General features: G+C 44.8%; 1 protein-coding gene across 1 annotated transcript; it reads left to right on the top strand.

Annotated features, from left to right (window-relative positions):
• The first annotated feature begins 8,513 nt into the window (after positions 1-8,513).
• On the top strand, positions 8,514-12,549 carry LOC124682456 (proteasome subunit beta type-6-like). Its single transcript, XM_047217136.1, has 8 exons — positions 8,514-8,688; positions 9,645-9,721; positions 10,369-10,424; positions 10,572-10,644; positions 10,754-10,865; positions 11,134-11,207; positions 11,612-11,686; positions 12,267-12,549. The coding sequence occupies exons 1-8, from the start codon at positions 8,553-8,555 to the stop codon at positions 12,396-12,398; spliced, it is 735 nt and encodes a 244-aa protein (XP_047073092.1). The 5' UTR covers positions 8,514-8,552; the 3' UTR covers positions 12,399-12,549.
• Positions 12,550-17,912: the final 5,363 nt, after the last annotated feature.

The raw sequence follows: 17,912 nt of genomic DNA, 5'->3' as shown, positions 1-17,912 counted from the left end.
CACGGTGATCGTAAACCGACCCTAGACAAGGCCTAAAAACCAACACGAAGTTGATCCTCGGAACATCCTTGTCTAGGGCTAGCAAGCCGATACGCCTCCGACGTATCGATAATTTCTTATGTTCTATGCCATATTATTGATGATACCTACATGTTTTATGCACACTTTATGTCATATTCGTGCATTTTCTCGGAACTAACCTATTAACAAGATGCCGAAGTGCCGATTGCTGTTTTCTGCTGTTTTTGGTTTCGAAATCCTAGTAACGAAATATTCTCGGAATTGGACGAAACAAAGACCCAGGGTGCCTATTTTGCCACGAACCTTCCGGAAGACCGAAGAGCATACGAAGTGGGGCCACGAGGTGGCCAGACCACAAGGCGGCGCGGCCAAGGGAGGGCCCGCGCCGCCTGTGGTGTGGGCCCTCGTCGGCCCCCCGACTCTGCCCTTCCGCCTACTTAAAGCCTCCGTCGCGAAACCCCCGATGCGAAAAACCACGATACGGAAAACCTTACCGAGACGCCGCCGCCGCCGATCCCATCTCGGGGGATTCGGAGATCTCCTCCGGCACCCTGCCGGAGAGGGGATTCATCTCCCGGAGGACTCTACACCGCCATGGTCGCCTCCGGAGTGATGAGTGAGTAGTTCACCCCTGGACTATGGGTCCATAGCGAGTAGCTAGATGGTTGTCTTCTCCTCATTGTGCTTCATTGTTGGATCTTGTGAGCTGCCTAACATGATCAAGATCATCTATCCGTAATACTCTATGTTGTGTTTGTCGGGATCCGATGGATAGAGAATACCATGTTATGTTAATTATCAAGTTATTGCATATGTGTTGTTTATGATCTTGCATGCTCTCCGTTATTAGTAGAGGCTCGGCCAAGTTTTTGCTCTTAACTCCAAGAGGGAGTATTTATGCTCGATAGTGGGTTCATGCCTGCATTGACACCGGGACGGTGACGAAAGTTCTAAGGTTGTGTTGTGCTGTTGCCACTAGGGATAAAACATTGGCGCTATGTCCGAGGATGTAGTTGTTGATTACATTACGCACCATACTTAATGCAATTGTCCGTTGCTTTGCAACTTAATACTGGAGGGGTTCGGACGATAACCTCGAAGGTGGACTTTTTAGGCATAGATGCAGTTGGATGGCGGTCTATGTACTTTGTCGTAATGCCCAATTAAATCTCACTATACTTATCATGACATGTATGTGCATTGTTATGCCCTCTCTATTTGTCAATTGCCCGACCGTAATTTGTTCACCCAACATGCTTTTATCTTATGGGAGAGACACCTCTAGTGAACTGTGGACCCCGGTCCATTCTTTTAATACTGAAATACAAATCTGTCTGCAATACTTGTTTTTACTCGTTTTCTCTGCAAACAATCATCTTCCACACAATACGGTTAATCCTTTGTTACAGCAAGCCTGGTGAGATTGACAACCTCACTGTTTCGTTGGGGCAAAGTAATTTGGTTGTGTTGTGCAGGTTCCACGTTGGCGCCGGAATCCCTGGTGTTGCGCCGCACTACATCCCGCCGCCATCAACCTTCAACGTGCTTCTTGGCTCCTCCTGGCTCGATAAACCTTGGTTTCTTTCTCGAGGGAAAACTTGTCCGCTGTGCGCATCATACCTTCCTCTTGGGGTTGCCCAACAAACGTGTGAAATACACGCCATCAAGCTCTTTTTCTGGCGCCGTCGCCGGGGAACGAAGAAAAGTTACACCACAAAGATTTTTAACTCCCACGTCAACAGCTCTTTTTCTGGCGCCGTTGCCGGGGAGATCAAGACACGCTGCAAGGGGAGTCTCCACTTCTCAATCTCTTTACTTTGTTTTTGTCTTGCTTTATTTTATTTACTACTTTGTTTGCCGCATTATATCAAAACACAAAAAAATTAGTTGCTAGCTTTACTTTATTTACTGTCTTGTTTGCTATATCGAAAACACCAAAAAAATTAGTTACTTGCATTTGCTTTACTTATTTCATCATGTTTCCTTTTAATTTTACCACAAAAAACATACCGGTAGGACGCGGGTCTATCATTGGGAGAAACAATATAGAAGAATTCTTCAGTCATGTTAGTACCGTTGAAGATTTTGAAGATAGACACTTGGTAGAACTTGCTCCTACTTATGAAATTGCTGCTGCTCGCTTTAGTTCGCATGTTGGAAACTAAATTTGTTAATCTCAATCCTATAATCCAACACATGTTTCTTACACTTGGTGATATGGAAGAGGGGGAAAAGAAAGATTTTGTTTTAGAAACCCTTCTTAGAGAATTTGGTGGTCTAGCAAGAGAGGCTAGAAAGGTCTTTGCTAAATTTAATATGCTTGGTTCTCATACTAATTTTGTTGGTCTCCTTGAAAAAATGGATATGGATAGAATAAGGTACACTAATAATGCTAATGATGGTGGGGAGATCAAAGCACCAATACCATGTAAACTCCTAGCTATGAATGATGCACTAGAAAATAACTATGCTTGGCTTGTTCCTGAAAATTTGTTCGATGAGAGTAGCAAGCCCAAGACTAATGAAAAGGGAGACGCTGAAACTTATGTATCCAATATACTATGCATGGTTGAGAAAACTCCAAACCCCTCTGTAGGTGCACCACCCTTCGATAACACTTGAGTTACACTTTCTGCGCCTAGCTGAAAGGCGTTAAAGAAAAGCGCTTATGGGAGACAACCCATGTTTTTACTACAGTATTTTTGTTTTATATTTGAGTCTTGGAAGTTGTTTACTACTGTAGCAACCTCTCCTTATCTTAGTTTTATGTTTTGTTGTGCCAAGTAAAGTCTTTGATAGTAAAGTAAGTACTAGATTTGGATTACTCGCAGCTTACAGCATTTCTTTGTCTGTCACGAATCTGGGTCTACCTCCCCGTAGGTAGCTCAGTAAAATTAAGCCAATTTACGTGCATGATCCTCAGATATGTACGCAACTTTCAATTTGAGCATTTTCATTTGAGCAAGTCTGGTGGCCTAATAAAATCCATCTTTACGGACTGTTCTGTTTTGACAGATTCTGTCTTTTATTTCGCATTGCCTCTTTCGCTATGTTGGATGAATTTCTTTGATCCATTAATGTCCAAGTAGCTTTATGCAATGTCCAGAAGTGTTAAGAATGATTGTGTCACCTCTGAACATGTGAATTATTATTGTGCACTAACCCTCTAATGAGTTGTTTCGAGTTTGGTGTGGAGGAAGTTTTCAAGGATCAAGAGAGGAGTATGATGCAATATGATCAAGGAGAGTGAAAGCTCTAAGCTTGGGGATGCCCGGTGGTTCACCCCCGCATATTCTAAGAAGACTCAAGCGTCTAAGCTTGGGGATGCCCAAGGCATCCCCTTCTTCATCGACAACATTATCGTGTTCCTCCCCCGAAACTATATTTTTATTCCGTCACATCTTATGCACTTTGCTTGGAGCGTCGGTTTGTTTTTGTTTTTGTTTTTGTTTGAATAAAATGGATCCTAGCATTCACTTTATGGGAGAGAGACACGCTCCGTTGTAGCATATGGACAAGTATGTCCTTAGGCTCTACTCATAGTATTCATGGCGAAGTTTCTTCTTCGTTAAATTGTTATATGGTTGGAATTGGAAAATGCTACATGTAGTAACTCTAAAATGTCTTGGATAATTTGATACTTGGCAATTGTTGTGCTCATGTTTAAGCTCTTGCATCATATACTTTGCACCCATTAATGAAGAAATACTTAGAGCTTGCTAATTTGGTTTGCATATTTGGTTTCTCTAGAGTCTAGATAACATCTAGTATTGAGTTTTGAACAACAAGGAAGACGGTGTGGAGTCTTATAATGTTTACAATATGTCTTTTATGTGAGTTTTGCTGCACCGTTCATCCTTGTGTTTGTTTCAAATAACCTTGCTAGCCTAAACCTTGTATCGAGAGGGAATACTTCTCATGCATCCAAAATCCTTGAGCCAACCACTATGCCATTTGTGTCCACCATACCTACCTACTACATGGTATTTATCCACCATTCCAAAGTAAATTGCTTGAGTGCTACCTTTAAAATTCCATCATTCACCTTTGCAATATATAGCTCATGGGACAAATAGCTTAAAAACTATTGTGGTATTGAATATGTACTTATGCACTTTATCTCTTATTAAGTTGCTTGTTGTGCGATAACCATGTTTCCGGGGACGCCATCAACTATTCCTTGTTGAATATCATGTGAGTTGCTATGCATGTCCGTCTTGTCCGAAGTAAGAGAGATCTACCACCTTAATGGTTGGAGCATGCATATTGTTAGAGAAGAACATTGGGCCGCTAACTAAAGCCATGATTCATGGTGGAAGTTTCAGTTTTGGACATATATCCTCAATCTCATATGAGAATAATAATTGTTGTCACATGCTTATGCATTAAAGAGGAGTCCATTATCTCGTTGTCCATGTTGTCCCGGTATGGATGTCTAAGTTGAGAATAATCAAAAGCGAGAAATCCAAAATTCGAGCTTTCTCCTTAGACCTTTGTACAGGCGGCATGGAGGTACCCCATTGTGACACTTGGTTAAAACATGTGCATTGCAAAGATCCGGTAGTCCAAGCTAATTAGGACAAGGTGCGGGCACTATTAGTATACTATGCATGAGGCTTGCAACTTGTAAGATATAATTTACATAACTCATATGCTTTATTACTACCGTTGACAAAATTGTTTCATGTTTTCAAAATAAAATCTCTAGCACAAATATAGCAATCGATGCTTTCCTCTTTGAAGGACCATTCTCTTTACTTTTATGTTGAGTCAGTTCACCTATCTCTCTCCACCTCAAGAAGCAAACACTTGTGTGAACTGTGCATTGATTCCTACATACTTGCATATTGTACTTGTTATATTACTCTATGTTGACAATTATCCATGAGATATACATGTTACAAGTTGAAAGCAACCGCTGAAACTTAATCTTCCTTTGTGTTGCTTCAATACCTTTACTTTGATTTATTGCTTTATGAGTTAACTCTTATGCAAGACTTATTGATACTTGTCTTGAAGTACTATTCATGAAAAGTCTTTGCTTTATGATTCACTTGTTTACTCATGTCATTACCATTGTTTTGATCGCTGCATTCATTACATATGTTTACAAATAGTATGATCAAGGTTATGATGGCATGTCACTTCAGAAATTATCTTTGTTATCGTTTTACCTGCTCGGGACGAGCGTAACTAAGCTTGGGGATGCTTGATACGTCTCCGACGTATCGATAATTTCTTATGTTCTATGCCATATTATTGATGATACCTACATGTTTTATGCACACTTTATGTCATATTCGTGCATTTTCCGGAACTAACCTATTAACAAGATGCCGAAGTGCCGATTCGTTGTTCTGTCGTTTTTGGTTTCGGAAATCCTAGTAACGAAATATTCTCGAATTGGACGAAACAAAGACCCAGGGGCCTATTTCGCCACGAACCTTCCAGAAGACCGAAGAGCATACGAAGTGGGGCCACGAGGTTGCCAGACCACAAGGCGGCGTGGCCAAGGAGGGGCCCGCGCCGCCCGTGGTGTGGGCCCCTCGTCGGCCCCCCGACTCGCCCTTCCGCCTACTTAAAGCCTCCGTCGCGAAACCCCGATGCGAAAAACCACGATACGGAAAACCTTACCGAGACACCGCCGCCGCCGATCCCATCTCGAGGGATTCCGGAGATCTCCTCCGGCACCCGTCGGAGAGGGGATTCATCTCCCGGAGGACTCTACACCGCCATGGTCGCCTCGGAGTGATGAGTGAGTAGTTCACCCCTGGACTATGGGTCCATAGCGGTAGCTAGATGGTTGTCTTCTCCTCATTGTGCTTCATTGTTGGATCTTGTGAGTTGCCTAACATGATCAAGATCATCTATCCGTAATACTCTATGTTGTGTTTGTCGGGATCCGATGGATAGAGAATACCATGTTATGTTAATTATCAAGTTATTGCATATGTGTTGTTTATGATCTTGCATGCTCTCCGTTATTAGTAGAGGCTCTGGCCAAGTTTTTGCTCTTAACTCCAAGAGGGAGTATTTATGCTCGATAGTGGGTTCATGCCCGGATTGACACCGAGACGAGTGACGAGAAAGTTCTAAGGTTGTGTTGTGCTTGTTGCCACTAGGGATAAAACAATGGCGCTATGTCCGAGGATGTAGTTGTTGATTACATTACACACCATACTTAATGCAATTGTCTGTTGCTTTGCAACTTAATACTGGAGGGGTTCGGACGATAACCCGAAGGTGGACTTTTTAGGCATAGATGCGAGTTGGATGGCGGTCTATGTACTTTGGTCGTAATGCCCAATTAAATCTCACTATACTTATCATGACATGTATGTGCATTGTTATGCCCTCTCTATTTGTCAATTGCCCGACCGTAATTTGTTCACCCAACATGCTTTTATCTTATGGGAGAGACACCTCTAGTGAACTGTGGACCCCGGTCCATTCTTTTAATACTGAAATACAAATCTCGCTCGCAATACTTGTTTTTACTGTTTTCTCTCGCAAACAATCATCTTCCACACAATACGGTTAATCCTTTGTTACGAGCAAGCCGGTGAGATTGACAACCTCACTTTGTTTCGTTGGGGCAAAGTAGTTTGGTTGTGTTGTGCGGGTTCCACGTTGGCGCCGGAATCCCTGGTGTTGCGCCGCACTACATCCCGCCGCCATCAACCTTCAACGTGCTTCTTGGCTCCTCCTGGTTCGATAAACCTTGGTTTCTTTCTGAGGGAAAACTTGCTGCTGTGCGCATCATACCTTCCTCTTGGGGTTGCCCACCGAACGTGTGAAATACACGCCATCACAAACTACACCCTACGCGCCACTGGATCCTTCGACCCGTTTGTAAGGCCTAACAATGCCGATATTAAACTAATCCTTGAAGAACAAGGAGCAATCATAACGGATCGGATCTACTAGATAATGATCAAGCGGGGTGCCGCCCTTACACCCAAGATAGGCGTAAGGGCGGCTAGATGCTCAAGGGTTGCACGACGATAGCATATGATACGAAGAACAATGCTAACCCTAAGACATCTATGATAACTACGTTGCTCGCCATCAAAAAGGCTTCAGCACGAGCAACGCATGGAAGACGAATAAACGTGTGCTGCCTAGATCGCAAGATCAAAAAGGCTTCAGCACGAGCAACGCATGGAAGACGAATAAACGTGTGCTGCCTAGATCGCAAGATGCGATCTAGGCAGCATGGTGCTTACCCGGAAGAAACCCTCGAGACGGGGGATGTTGGCGATGCGCCGAGATTGGTTTGTGGTGAACGTTGATTGTTGTTTATTTCATAAACCCTAGATACATATTTATAGTCCGGGGGACTTTCTAATCCAGGCGTGCACCTAACCGTGCACGGGTTAAACTCTAACTTCTAACCGACACGTATCCTACTATGGTACAGATACACGGGCAATTAGCCCAAACTTGGTACACAAGGCTGATTCATGTATTTCTTATATATATATATTCTTCAAGCCCATCTCCAATCGCGGCCCACCTCTGATCCGGTCAAATTCTGGTGATAACAACTCCACAATGCGTACAAGATGCCTAGTATTTTTTAAATACCGCTCAACAAATTGTTTATATCCAATAACTAAGAACAAAAGACACTTGGTGAACTTATATACTCATCTATTCTCAAGTTTCGTGACGGCGGCATATGTTTGCCGAGTGTCCCCTAATGGTTATTCAACAAATATTTGTGTACTTCCCCACCACAATTTTTCTTCCGCGACCTTTCTTTTTCTGTCACTCTTTTGTTTTTCTATCACTCTTCCGCGGCCTTTCTTTTACCTTTTTTTTTGTTTTCGCCCTAAACTAGCGGAATACTACCGAATTAGGTTTCTCGCCTCCCCCATTCCCCATCCCTTTTCCCATTATTCTTTTCCCGCCCTGTCATTCCCTTCATATCTCTTTCCCGCCATTCCTCTTCCTTATTGTTTTCCTAGGGCTCTTCTCCCTCCATTTTCCTTTTTCCTTATGCCCACATGACACTACATATAATGCGACAACTCTCGGGCCTATGCGAGCTTGTCCATACCAAAAATCCCTTGTGCCCCGATGTGTTTTAGGTGTTCTTTGGGATCATCAAATACAAATCATCTAGATGAGGTCGAGTGTCACTAATACAGAACATGGCATCTAGATGATCATGAAGGTCGAATCGGAGGGATTAGTTTTATTCAGTATCTGAATAAAAAATATGCAAAAGTAAAACAAATATATATAGCTTTTATTGGTTACCTTTTTTTGTCTTCGCCGGACAAAAAAAATAGAGAAAAACTCCTTTGCCTGGCCCGGCCCGACCAGGTCCGGAGCCGGAAGCTCGAGTCGGACCGAGAGACACCCTTCCCGTCCCGGTTCCCTTGTTTCTTTCTTGCGTGGGAGGCCAAGCCTCTGCCTGCCTGCGAACAATAGCAAACCCCACACACCTCGTCGCGCTTCACATCTCGCTCGCTCGCTCGCTCGCCGCCCAACTCGCTAGGGTTTCGATCTCCCCGCCGCCCGCCATGGACGCCTCCTCCCTCGCGGGCTCCTCCTCCTCCGACGCGCCCACCTCCGGGGAGCACCGGATGGGCACCACCATCGTCGGCGTCTGCTACGACGGCGGCGTCGTCCTCGCCGCCGACTCCAGGACCAGCACAGGTACGCCACTGCCTCCGATCCGCGCGCATGCCGCGGATGCTTCTCCCGTGGATGATCTAGTGGTTAGGTTTGGGCCGGAGATCGCGCGTCGCGCCTCTGATCTCGCTCCTAGATCGCCGCCGAAACCTAGGGATACATATCATACACCTGCTGCCCGCGGTTGCTGCATCTCCTCTGTAATTAGGCGTTTCAGCGGTACGCTAGTTGCGAGATCAGGGGGAATCGTTTGTGTTTGCAGTCGCCGAGTAATATAAGCCGGGCATTATAGGTTTTTTTTTTTTGTTAGTACCACCATGTTTATTTCCGCAAACGAGAGCTCAAAGTGCTTTTAGATATATATGTGTGAAATTTATGGACTGTCTTGCCATTGAATTAGAGGCAACTTTACCCGGGATTTGTTATGGCAGTTATCACCAGGGCAGTGAGGAACTATGACATGTGTGCTTCCTTTTTTTTGTCTGGAGAGCAATGTGCTTTGTTTGTCCATCTGGAACCTTGTATCATTGCCATTTAACTTAGTACCTTCTTAGCGAGTTACTGGTTAAGAAGTACCACCATGTTTGATTCAGCAAATGAGAGCTCCAAGTTCTGCTACATGTATGTGAAATTTGCGGTCTGTATTGCCATAGAGTTAGAGGCAAACAAACCCAGGACTTGCTAGGATAGTTGTCATGGGCTCAGCGAAAATAATTTGAATATGCGTCCCCTTTTATTTGAAGAGTGCTGTTACCTGTTTTTTTATATATGGAACATAGAATCATTGTCGTTAGCTTAGCATGTTTTTACCGAGTTACTGAACATGCCTCCCTAACATGTGTTCAGTGCTGTGGAGTCTCTCTAGTTTTGCATAGTCATGTGGCTTATGTTCGGATCAATGAAACTGGCATTGATATATTTTGCTCTTTGGATTTTATTTGCCTACCTAATATCTGTTGGTGCCTGGTCTTAATTCACAGGAATGTATGTGGCAAACCGTGCTTCGGACAAGATTAGCCAGCTCACTGATAATGTTTATGTCTGCCGCTCTGGATCTGTAAGTGTTCATTATTATGCTGAAGATTGGACACTTCTCATGCTTTTCTTTGCGTGTTTTTTGTTTGTTTTTGAGATTTGAGTGTGCTCCGTTGAGTTAGTCTCATGTAACTTTCATTCTTCATTATTATTCCCTAAATCTGATAGTAGGGTATGTTTATTACTGGTGTTATTAATAAACAAAACAAAATACCAGCTAGCAAGACAAGATATTGTGTTATGCTTTTGAACCTCAGCATTTTATTGTTGTCTTGTCATTGCTCGTCTTCTGGAAGAGTGGAACTCCCCATGTCATATGACCACATAATTAGTGTTGATTCAGTTCTCTTCCTCTGGGAACATAACATGTTTCTCATATCTTGAAGACTGCTGATACACAATTTATTTCGGATTATAACGTAACATGTTTTTTCTGATTTTTTGAGATGTGAGTAAGACTGTTTAGTGGATCTTATGTTATGCTTTTGCATGCCATCTTTTTGTCATTGTCTTATCATTACTTCTCTTCTGGAAGAGTGGAACTCCCTGTTTTATATGACCACATCATTGATGTTGATTTTTTGCTTTTTTCATGGTAGCCAGAAATCACATTTTCTTATCAGAAGTTCTCTGTCTCACATAACATATTAACCTTTATTTATCATGCAGGCTGCTGATACGCAAGTTATTTCGGATTATGTGCGTTATTTTCTCCACCAACACATGTAAGTATTCTATATGCAAAACACTGTAAAGCAGGCATTGAATGAGTTAAAATAGAACCTGGATCTCATATGTCAATATTATTGTACAGTCAATCGAGTATTTGGTCTGCAAGATAGCTGATGTAAAGTTTTTTCCTTCATGTACAGTATTCAGTCTGGGCAGCCAGCTACTGTGAAAGTTGCGTCCAACTTAGTTAGGTTGCTGGCCTATCAGAACAAGGTACGTCCTTGGTGGCATTTGAGAATACAAGAATATTGATGGTGCTTAATGTCAGTTCACCTTCTTGAATACTTGGCATCTCATTCTTATACTTGTTATCAATGACTAGAGCATGTTGCAAGCTGGAATGATAGTTGGTGGATGGGATAAATACGAGGGAGGCCAAATCTACTCAGTCCCTCTTGGTGGAACGATTCTTAGACAACCATTTGCAATTGGAGGTAAGTGCATCATTCCTTTCCTATGCTTGAGCATAGATCTTTGAGTAGCCTGTATTATTCTCTTGCAACAAACCTTATGCACTCTAGGTAGTACTCGGTTCCCTGTGGGTGTATGTATCACATTATACTGGGCTGTTCATCATACTCCTTATCCTTGTTGAGTGCAACTTGCCTGTGCCAAGAAATATTGTTCATAGAATTTTCCTAATGCAGCTTTAGTGTAGTTATACAAGATGCAGGTTCTCATACTCCTATGTCATTGTTTCAGGATCTGGTTCCAGTTACCTGTATGGATTGATGGATCATGAATGGAGAGATGGGATGACGCAGGAAGAAGCTGAGGTATGTCAGTTAGTTTGTCTCGGAAACTAGATATTAATTAATAGATCTTTTGCGCTAATAATGGAGTAACATGACATAGTTTGTTTAATGTATGAGGTTCAAGCATAAAGTTTTTTTCAATTCCCATTTTGTTCATATTGCTGTTTCCTTGTTTGGTTGCTTTGCTTTGGTTATGGGGAGTGAGGATATGAAATCTTGCTGTTACAGTATTATTTCCTTAAAGTGGAATAAAGCTTTTTCATGACTTTTGTGACAGTTTTGCTCATCATTGACATCGAGTAAAGTGCTGGTCATTGTGAATACATAGTATAGAATTGTAGAGCATAAACATCATTTGTCATTTTATTCTTTGTATCATTGCGATGCATCTCCTAACATAGTTCTTCTTATCCTTATCTTAACAGAAATTTGTGGTGAAGGTGGTTTCCCTTGCTATTGCACGTGATGGTGCTAGTGGAGGGGTTGTACGCACCGTGACTGTATGTCCTCTTCTCATGCAAATTTCTTGCTTTGTTCCTTTGTTCAGAAGTACACATTATCGGGGGAACTTATACTTGCTCATTTGAATGGACTTTTCTCCAATATAATGATGATAAAACCTGGCTGATTAGTATCTTTGAAAACCAGATCAGTCTTAACTTCAGAACCAATATTTGACAGTCTCTTGTAATGGTTTGTAAAATGAGATCAACCAAAAATTAAGACTAAATTTGTCATCTTCTGTGATAAGAATCTTTGAAAACCAGATCAGTCTAACCTTAAAACCAAATAGCTATGCTCCTGACGGCTATTGGTCTTCTAGAATTATTTTCAATTGGTTCATACCCTGAAATAAGCAGGTAAACAATTATCATGATCTTGTATAGCTCCCTTTTTGCTGAAAATCATGATTGGTTTGCAAAACTGTGTGTAATGCTGTGTCTGATAAAGCAGACTGTCAAGTTGAAACATGTGTCCTTAATTTTTTTGTTTTCATCTTCGACATGTCTCTTTAAAAAGCTGTTTCGTTTTACCAGAGACTTGTCCCTACTTAGATGTACTGATTTGTGATCATCGCAGATAAATGCTGACGGTGTTAAGAGGAGCTTCTACCCTGGTAACAAACTGCCACTGTGGCATGAAGAGCTGGAGCCACAAAACTCTCTGCTTGACATCCTTGCTGCTGGTAGCCCTGACGCGATGGTCCACTGAATTTAATGTGCAGACTTCCTTTGTCATCTTCCTACTGTACCTGACATGTTCTAGATTTGAGCTGAATACTTGGAAGAGATTATGTGGAAGTATGCCACGCCAACTTGTTTTCCTCCGTATTATTACAAACTTGATATTACATTCCTTCATCGATTGTGGAGTCATGTTCATGGTTCCGTGTCCTGTGCAACTCAACTATTGCATGCTTCTAAGAGCATCTCCAGCCGCGTCCCCCAAACCGTCCCCCAAAACGCGCTGGATTGAGCGTTTGGGGGACGTATTTCGTTCGTGCCGCCTTTGGGGGACGTCGCTCCCTAGTCGCGTCCCCCAAACGCCGCCCCCAAACATTAAAAATAATTTAAATAGATAGAATAAAACTCTTTACTAATATTCAAATCGGTTCAACATAAACAAAATACATATAAAACTTCGAAAAAACATAATTAAATTACATAAAAATTATTTTAAACTACTACTTCTTCTTCTTCTTCGATGATGGCCCTGCCTCGTCGTCGTCATCACGGTGGCGCTTCCTGCTCGTCACCTCTTCCGAAGAGGCGGTGTCGGCCGACGCGTCGGAGTCCTCCTCGTTGTCGCCGGTGCTCGCCGGCTGCGCCTTGGCCTTGGCGGTATTGGCCTTCGCGTCCGCCTCCGCCTTCGCACGGGCCACCGCCGCCTCCTCTGACCCTTCTTCCTCCGCGTCCTCCACGCCCGACCATTCCTCCGCGCCGTCAAGTGGCGGGAGGGAATCGTCGCCGGCTGGCGGGCGTCCGAGCTTTCTCCCACCAATGGCGCCATCCGGCAGGCTTTCCCTCGGCCGGAGGTGTCGGACGGGAGCTCGGAGATGTAGCTCATCGTCGCCGGGAGGTGTCGGATGCGGCCGGTGAAGATCCAAAAGCGCCGACGTACGGGTCTAATTGAGCGCGGATGAACGGCGGCGCAGAAGTCGAAAAGAGCAGCGGTTGCTCTTCCGAGGAGTCCCGACTCCATTCCGGCGGTTGCCGCGTCGTCGACGCGGTTGCCAATGCGATGGTTCCGCTTCCCGGCAACGCGCACCGTCGCTACGTAGGCGGCGGCCGAGCGTCCGAGCCGGCGCGCGCGTCGGGTCCGCGTCGGTTCGCCTCGCTTTTCGGTGTGTCCGGCGTCCCCGGAGCGTCCCCTGTGGGACGGGGACGGACTCGGGGCGCCGGACACCGTATCGGGCCGCGCCGGACAAAAATGGGCTTTGGGGGACGCGGCTGGAACGGTTTTTTTGTCCGGCGCGCCCCAAATTCCTTTGGAGGACGGTTTGGGGAACGCGGCTGGAGATGCTCTAAGCATCCATATATAGATTAAGGCATCAAAACTTTAGCTTAGCAATAGCATAATAGTATGTTCTTACCAGGGTTACCTTTGGTTATAAGGTCTATCGTTGTTATGACCAGCCTGGTTTGTTGTTTAACTTGTGGACGGTGTAATGCTACTTCAGAGAGCAGATTACACGGCTTATCAATGAGACACATATACAAATAGATGCAGTTTTTGAATCTTATATACCAACCAAGTACACAGATCACATCGTGCATAGCGAACTTAGCGAACTAGACACAATGTTGAAGATAAATTTCATCCTAAACATTTGCTAAATAAAATATCCTGACCTTGCGTGTCAGTGAAGATAGCTGACAAGCTGAAATACTTGACGCGAAGAATACAGCTCTCAGGTTTTGGATTAATCAAAACATAGTCCTGACCCTCGCCTGGCTAATGCAAAGTTTCTCCGTTGGTTTGTTTCGCTATCAACTGAGACACATACTTATATACATTACACAGATCACATCTTGCATAGTATACCAGAGATAACGTTTATCCTAAATATTTGCTAAATAAAATATCCTGACATGCGTATCAGTGAAGATAACTGACAAGCTGAAATGCTTGATGCAAGGAACACATCTCTCAGGTTTTGGATTAATCAAAACATACTCGTGATCCTTGCCTGCCTAATGCAAAGTTTCTCCGTGTGTTGTTTGTTTCACTATCAACCGAGACACATACAAATAGATACAGTTTTTGAATCTTATATACCAAGTACACGGATCACATCGTGCATAGCAAACCAGATGCAATGTTGAAGATACGTGTATAAGTGAAGAAGGCTGACAAGCTGGAATGCTTGACGCAAAGAACACACCTCTCATAATCCAAAACATACTCGTGATCCTTGCCTGGCTAATGCAAAGTTTCTACAACGAAAATAAAAAGATACAAGGGATCACTCTCCCGGCATGAGTTCACCCAAACGTTTGACACCCGCTAGCACCCATAGTCTCGCCTCCCTTCTAATCCTATCAAGGACAACCACCTAAGTCGCACTCTTGTTTCGAAACACTCTAGCATTATGCTCGTTCCACACCTCCCAAATGACAAGAAGGGTTAAGGAGCCAATGGCCTTGCGGTTGTTGGAGGAGCCCCCCGCCATCATGTCCCACGACCCTGTAGTTGGACCAATCATGATTGATGCCGCTCACGATCCCCAACCACTCCATGATCGAGCGCCAAATACGAGTTGTGAAACGGCAATGGCCGAAGAGGTGGTCGACGGTCTCCACGCATTGCTTACAAAGAGGGCATATGCCACAATTAGGTCATCCACGTTTCGCCAATCGTTCGGCCGTCCAAATTCTATTTTGATTCGCAAACCAAGCAAAGAACTTGACCTTTGGGGGCGCCCACACCTTCCATATAGTCTTGTGGAGCAGGGAGTAGGTGGAGCCAAAGAAATGCATAGCATATGCCGACTTCGAAGAGTATTGGCCATTAGCCGTGAGCTTCCAAGAGATATCATCGGCCCTATCGGGGTCAAGGTGTATGGTGGCGAGAAACGTCCAAAGGTCCACAAATTGCAAGAAATGGTCAATGGAGAAGGGGCGTTGTAGGTCGATCTTTGCAATCCAAGCATCTCCCTCAAGAGCTTGCGCGACTCTCCAAGTCTTCCGTTTGGATCTCTCATATATGAGGGGTGCAATATCAATCGGTCTTTTTCCATGTAGCCAAGGAGCATACCAAAACGGTGTTTTCTTGCCATCCCCAAGGGTGATGTCGGTTGCGGCGTAGAACAACTCCATATCATCATCGGTGCACGGATTCCCGGATCCAATCCATATCTTGTTGGGGTCTTTTCATTCGAGCCAAGGCCAACGTAGCCTAAGAGCCGCGACATATTTACCCAAGTGTAGGATCCCCAAGCCTCCAATCTTTTTAGGCTGGCACACAATCTCCCAATTCACCTTGCACTTGGCCCCAGTGGTAGTATCCTTGGCGGACCAAAGGAAGGCCCGCTCGATCTTGTTTATGAAAGTTAATGTGGCTGGAGGGATGGCAAGGGGGGTAAGGTAATATAAAGCTTGCGAAGAGATGATCGATTTTACCAAGGCCGACCTCCCCGCCGCGGTGATGAGGTTACCATTCCAAGTTGGGAGCTTCCCGGCACATTTGTCCTCAAGGTGTTGCAAATCTATCCTTTTCAAGCATGTCACCCTAAGCGGTAGGCCAAGGTACCGCACCGGGAAAGGAGAGCGGGAAGCCGGCATTCCCTCAAGGATGGTCTCAAGGTCAATCCCCCCGCAACGGATAGGCATGACGGAGCTCTTTTGGATGTTAGTGCAAAGCCCGGTAACATCCCCGAAGTAAAGAAGGATAGCGGCAAGGCTTTGGATGTCCTCTTTGATGGGAGCCAAAAAGACCGCCACATCGTCCGCATAGAGCGAAGTACGAATCTTCGCATGATGTCCCTGAAGTTTATGGAGGAGCCCGATAGTGGTTGCCTTCTCCAAAATTTGGGTGAGGGGATCAATGGCTAAGACGAACAAAAGAAGCGAAAGAGGGTCTCCTTGGCGCAATCCCCACCCATGGCGAATAGGTGGGCCGGCCACCCCATTGAGAAGGATCCGGGATGAGGAGGTGGTGAGAAGGGCCATGATCCAATTACGGAATCTACTAGGGAAGCCCCGTTTTTGAAGAAGATCCATCAAGAAGTCCCAACGAACATTGTCAAAGGCCTTTCGGATGTCAAGCTTGAAAAGAAGCGTCGGTGTTTTGATCTTGTGTAGTATCTTGGCGAGGTTCTTAACATATAAGAAGTTGTCATGGATGCTTCTCTTTTTTATGAAAGCGCTTTGAGCATTGGAGACAAGATCGTCCATATGCGGTCCAAACCTAGAGGCGAGCATCTTGGCAACAATCTTCGCGACGACATGAATCAAACTAACAAGCCGCTAGTCTACAATCTCCTCGGCACCCTCCTTCTTAGGCAATAGGACAATGTTTGCGGAGTTGAGCCAATGGAAATTCTCGGAGTGGAGGCTTCCATATAGATGAACGACATTCATGAGGTCAATCTTGATGATGTCCCAACACTTTTTGAAGAATGCCCCGGTGAAGCCATCCGGGCCCGGCGCCTTGTCACTTGGCATATGGTTTAGGCATTACACACTTCCTCCTCGGTGAAAGGGTCCCCCAGGCTATGCAAATCCGGGCCCTCAAAAACTAACTCATCCCAGTTGAAGTCATTAGTTCTTGTCGTCCTCGTCCCAATGGTTTCCTTGAAATGATTGTGTGCAATTTCCTCCTTCGCCTCATGCTCCGTGACCCAACCATGATTGCGCCTAAGCCTGTGGATGTGGTTTTTTCTACGCCTCGCATTAACTCTTATATGAAAGAACTTCGTGTTTGCATCTCCCTCCTTTAAGTTAGCGATGCGGGCACATTGTCTCTTGCGAGATCTCTCTATGAGAGACAGAGCCACCACCTTCCTCTTAGCTTGGCTCTAAGGTCTAATTCACCCGCAGATAGCAAGCGAGACTCCTGGGCGATATCAAAATGGAGGATCACCAGAAGGGCCGCATGAATCATGATGTTTGTCTGGGAGAACAACCGGCGGCCCCATGGGGTAAGCATTTTACCCATGTGCTGCATCTTGTGGAAGAGGTTCTGACAAGGCTCATCATGTGGGGAAGGGGCCGCCCACGCATTTTGGACCACCTCCAGGAAACCTGGCATCAGTATCCAGAAATTATCGAACTTGAATGTTCTTGGTCTTCTCGGACCGCTATCATCGGCAAGCAACAATGGGCAATGGTCCGAGAGGGACGAAGAGAGAGCGTGCAGGACATGAGTGTCAAAGCGGAGGTCCCATTCCGGGTTACAAAAGAAGGCATCGAGCCTACAAAGGTGATGGGTTCGTTGCATGGAAAACAAAAAATTCTACCGCAAAGACGAACAAATCCAAGATCTAATCTATGGAAAAGCCAAGATCTAATCTATGAGATTGGAGCAACGAGATGTATGTGAGACTAACCCTTGAAGATTCCAAAGCCTACGAGATCAGATCTCGTTGTTGATATAGTCGATCGTCCCGGTGCCGCAATCCGGCAGCACTTCCGTACTCGGTCGCGCGTACGATGTCAATGAAGCCCGTCCTCTCCCCGTTCCAGCGGGCAGCGGAGGTGTGGTAGATCTCCACGGAATCCCAGC

The sequence above is a fragment of the Lolium rigidum genome, chromosome 1, assembly GCF_022539505.1.
Source record: "Lolium rigidum isolate FL_2022 chromosome 1, APGP_CSIRO_Lrig_0.1, whole genome shotgun sequence".
In the NCBI taxonomy this organism is placed as follows: Eukaryota; Viridiplantae; Streptophyta; class Magnoliopsida; order Poales; family Poaceae; genus Lolium; species Lolium rigidum.
This window is presented reverse-complemented; position numbering and strand designations above follow the sequence as displayed.

Bases quoted from the DNA above. Each gene is read 5' to 3' on its own strand.
- LOC124682456 (XM_047217136.1), top strand. From the start codon at position 8,553: ATGGACGCCTCCTCCCTCGCGGGCTCCTCCTCCTCCGACGCGCCCACC. The intron at 8,689-9,644 runs GTACGCCACTGC...CTTAATTCACAG, and splicing joins CGACTCCAGGACCAGCACAG to GAATGTATGTGGCAAACCGT. The intron at 11,208-11,611 runs GTATGTCAGTTA...TTATCTTAACAG, and splicing joins TGACGCAGGAAGAAGCTGAG to AAATTTGTGGTGAAGGTGGT.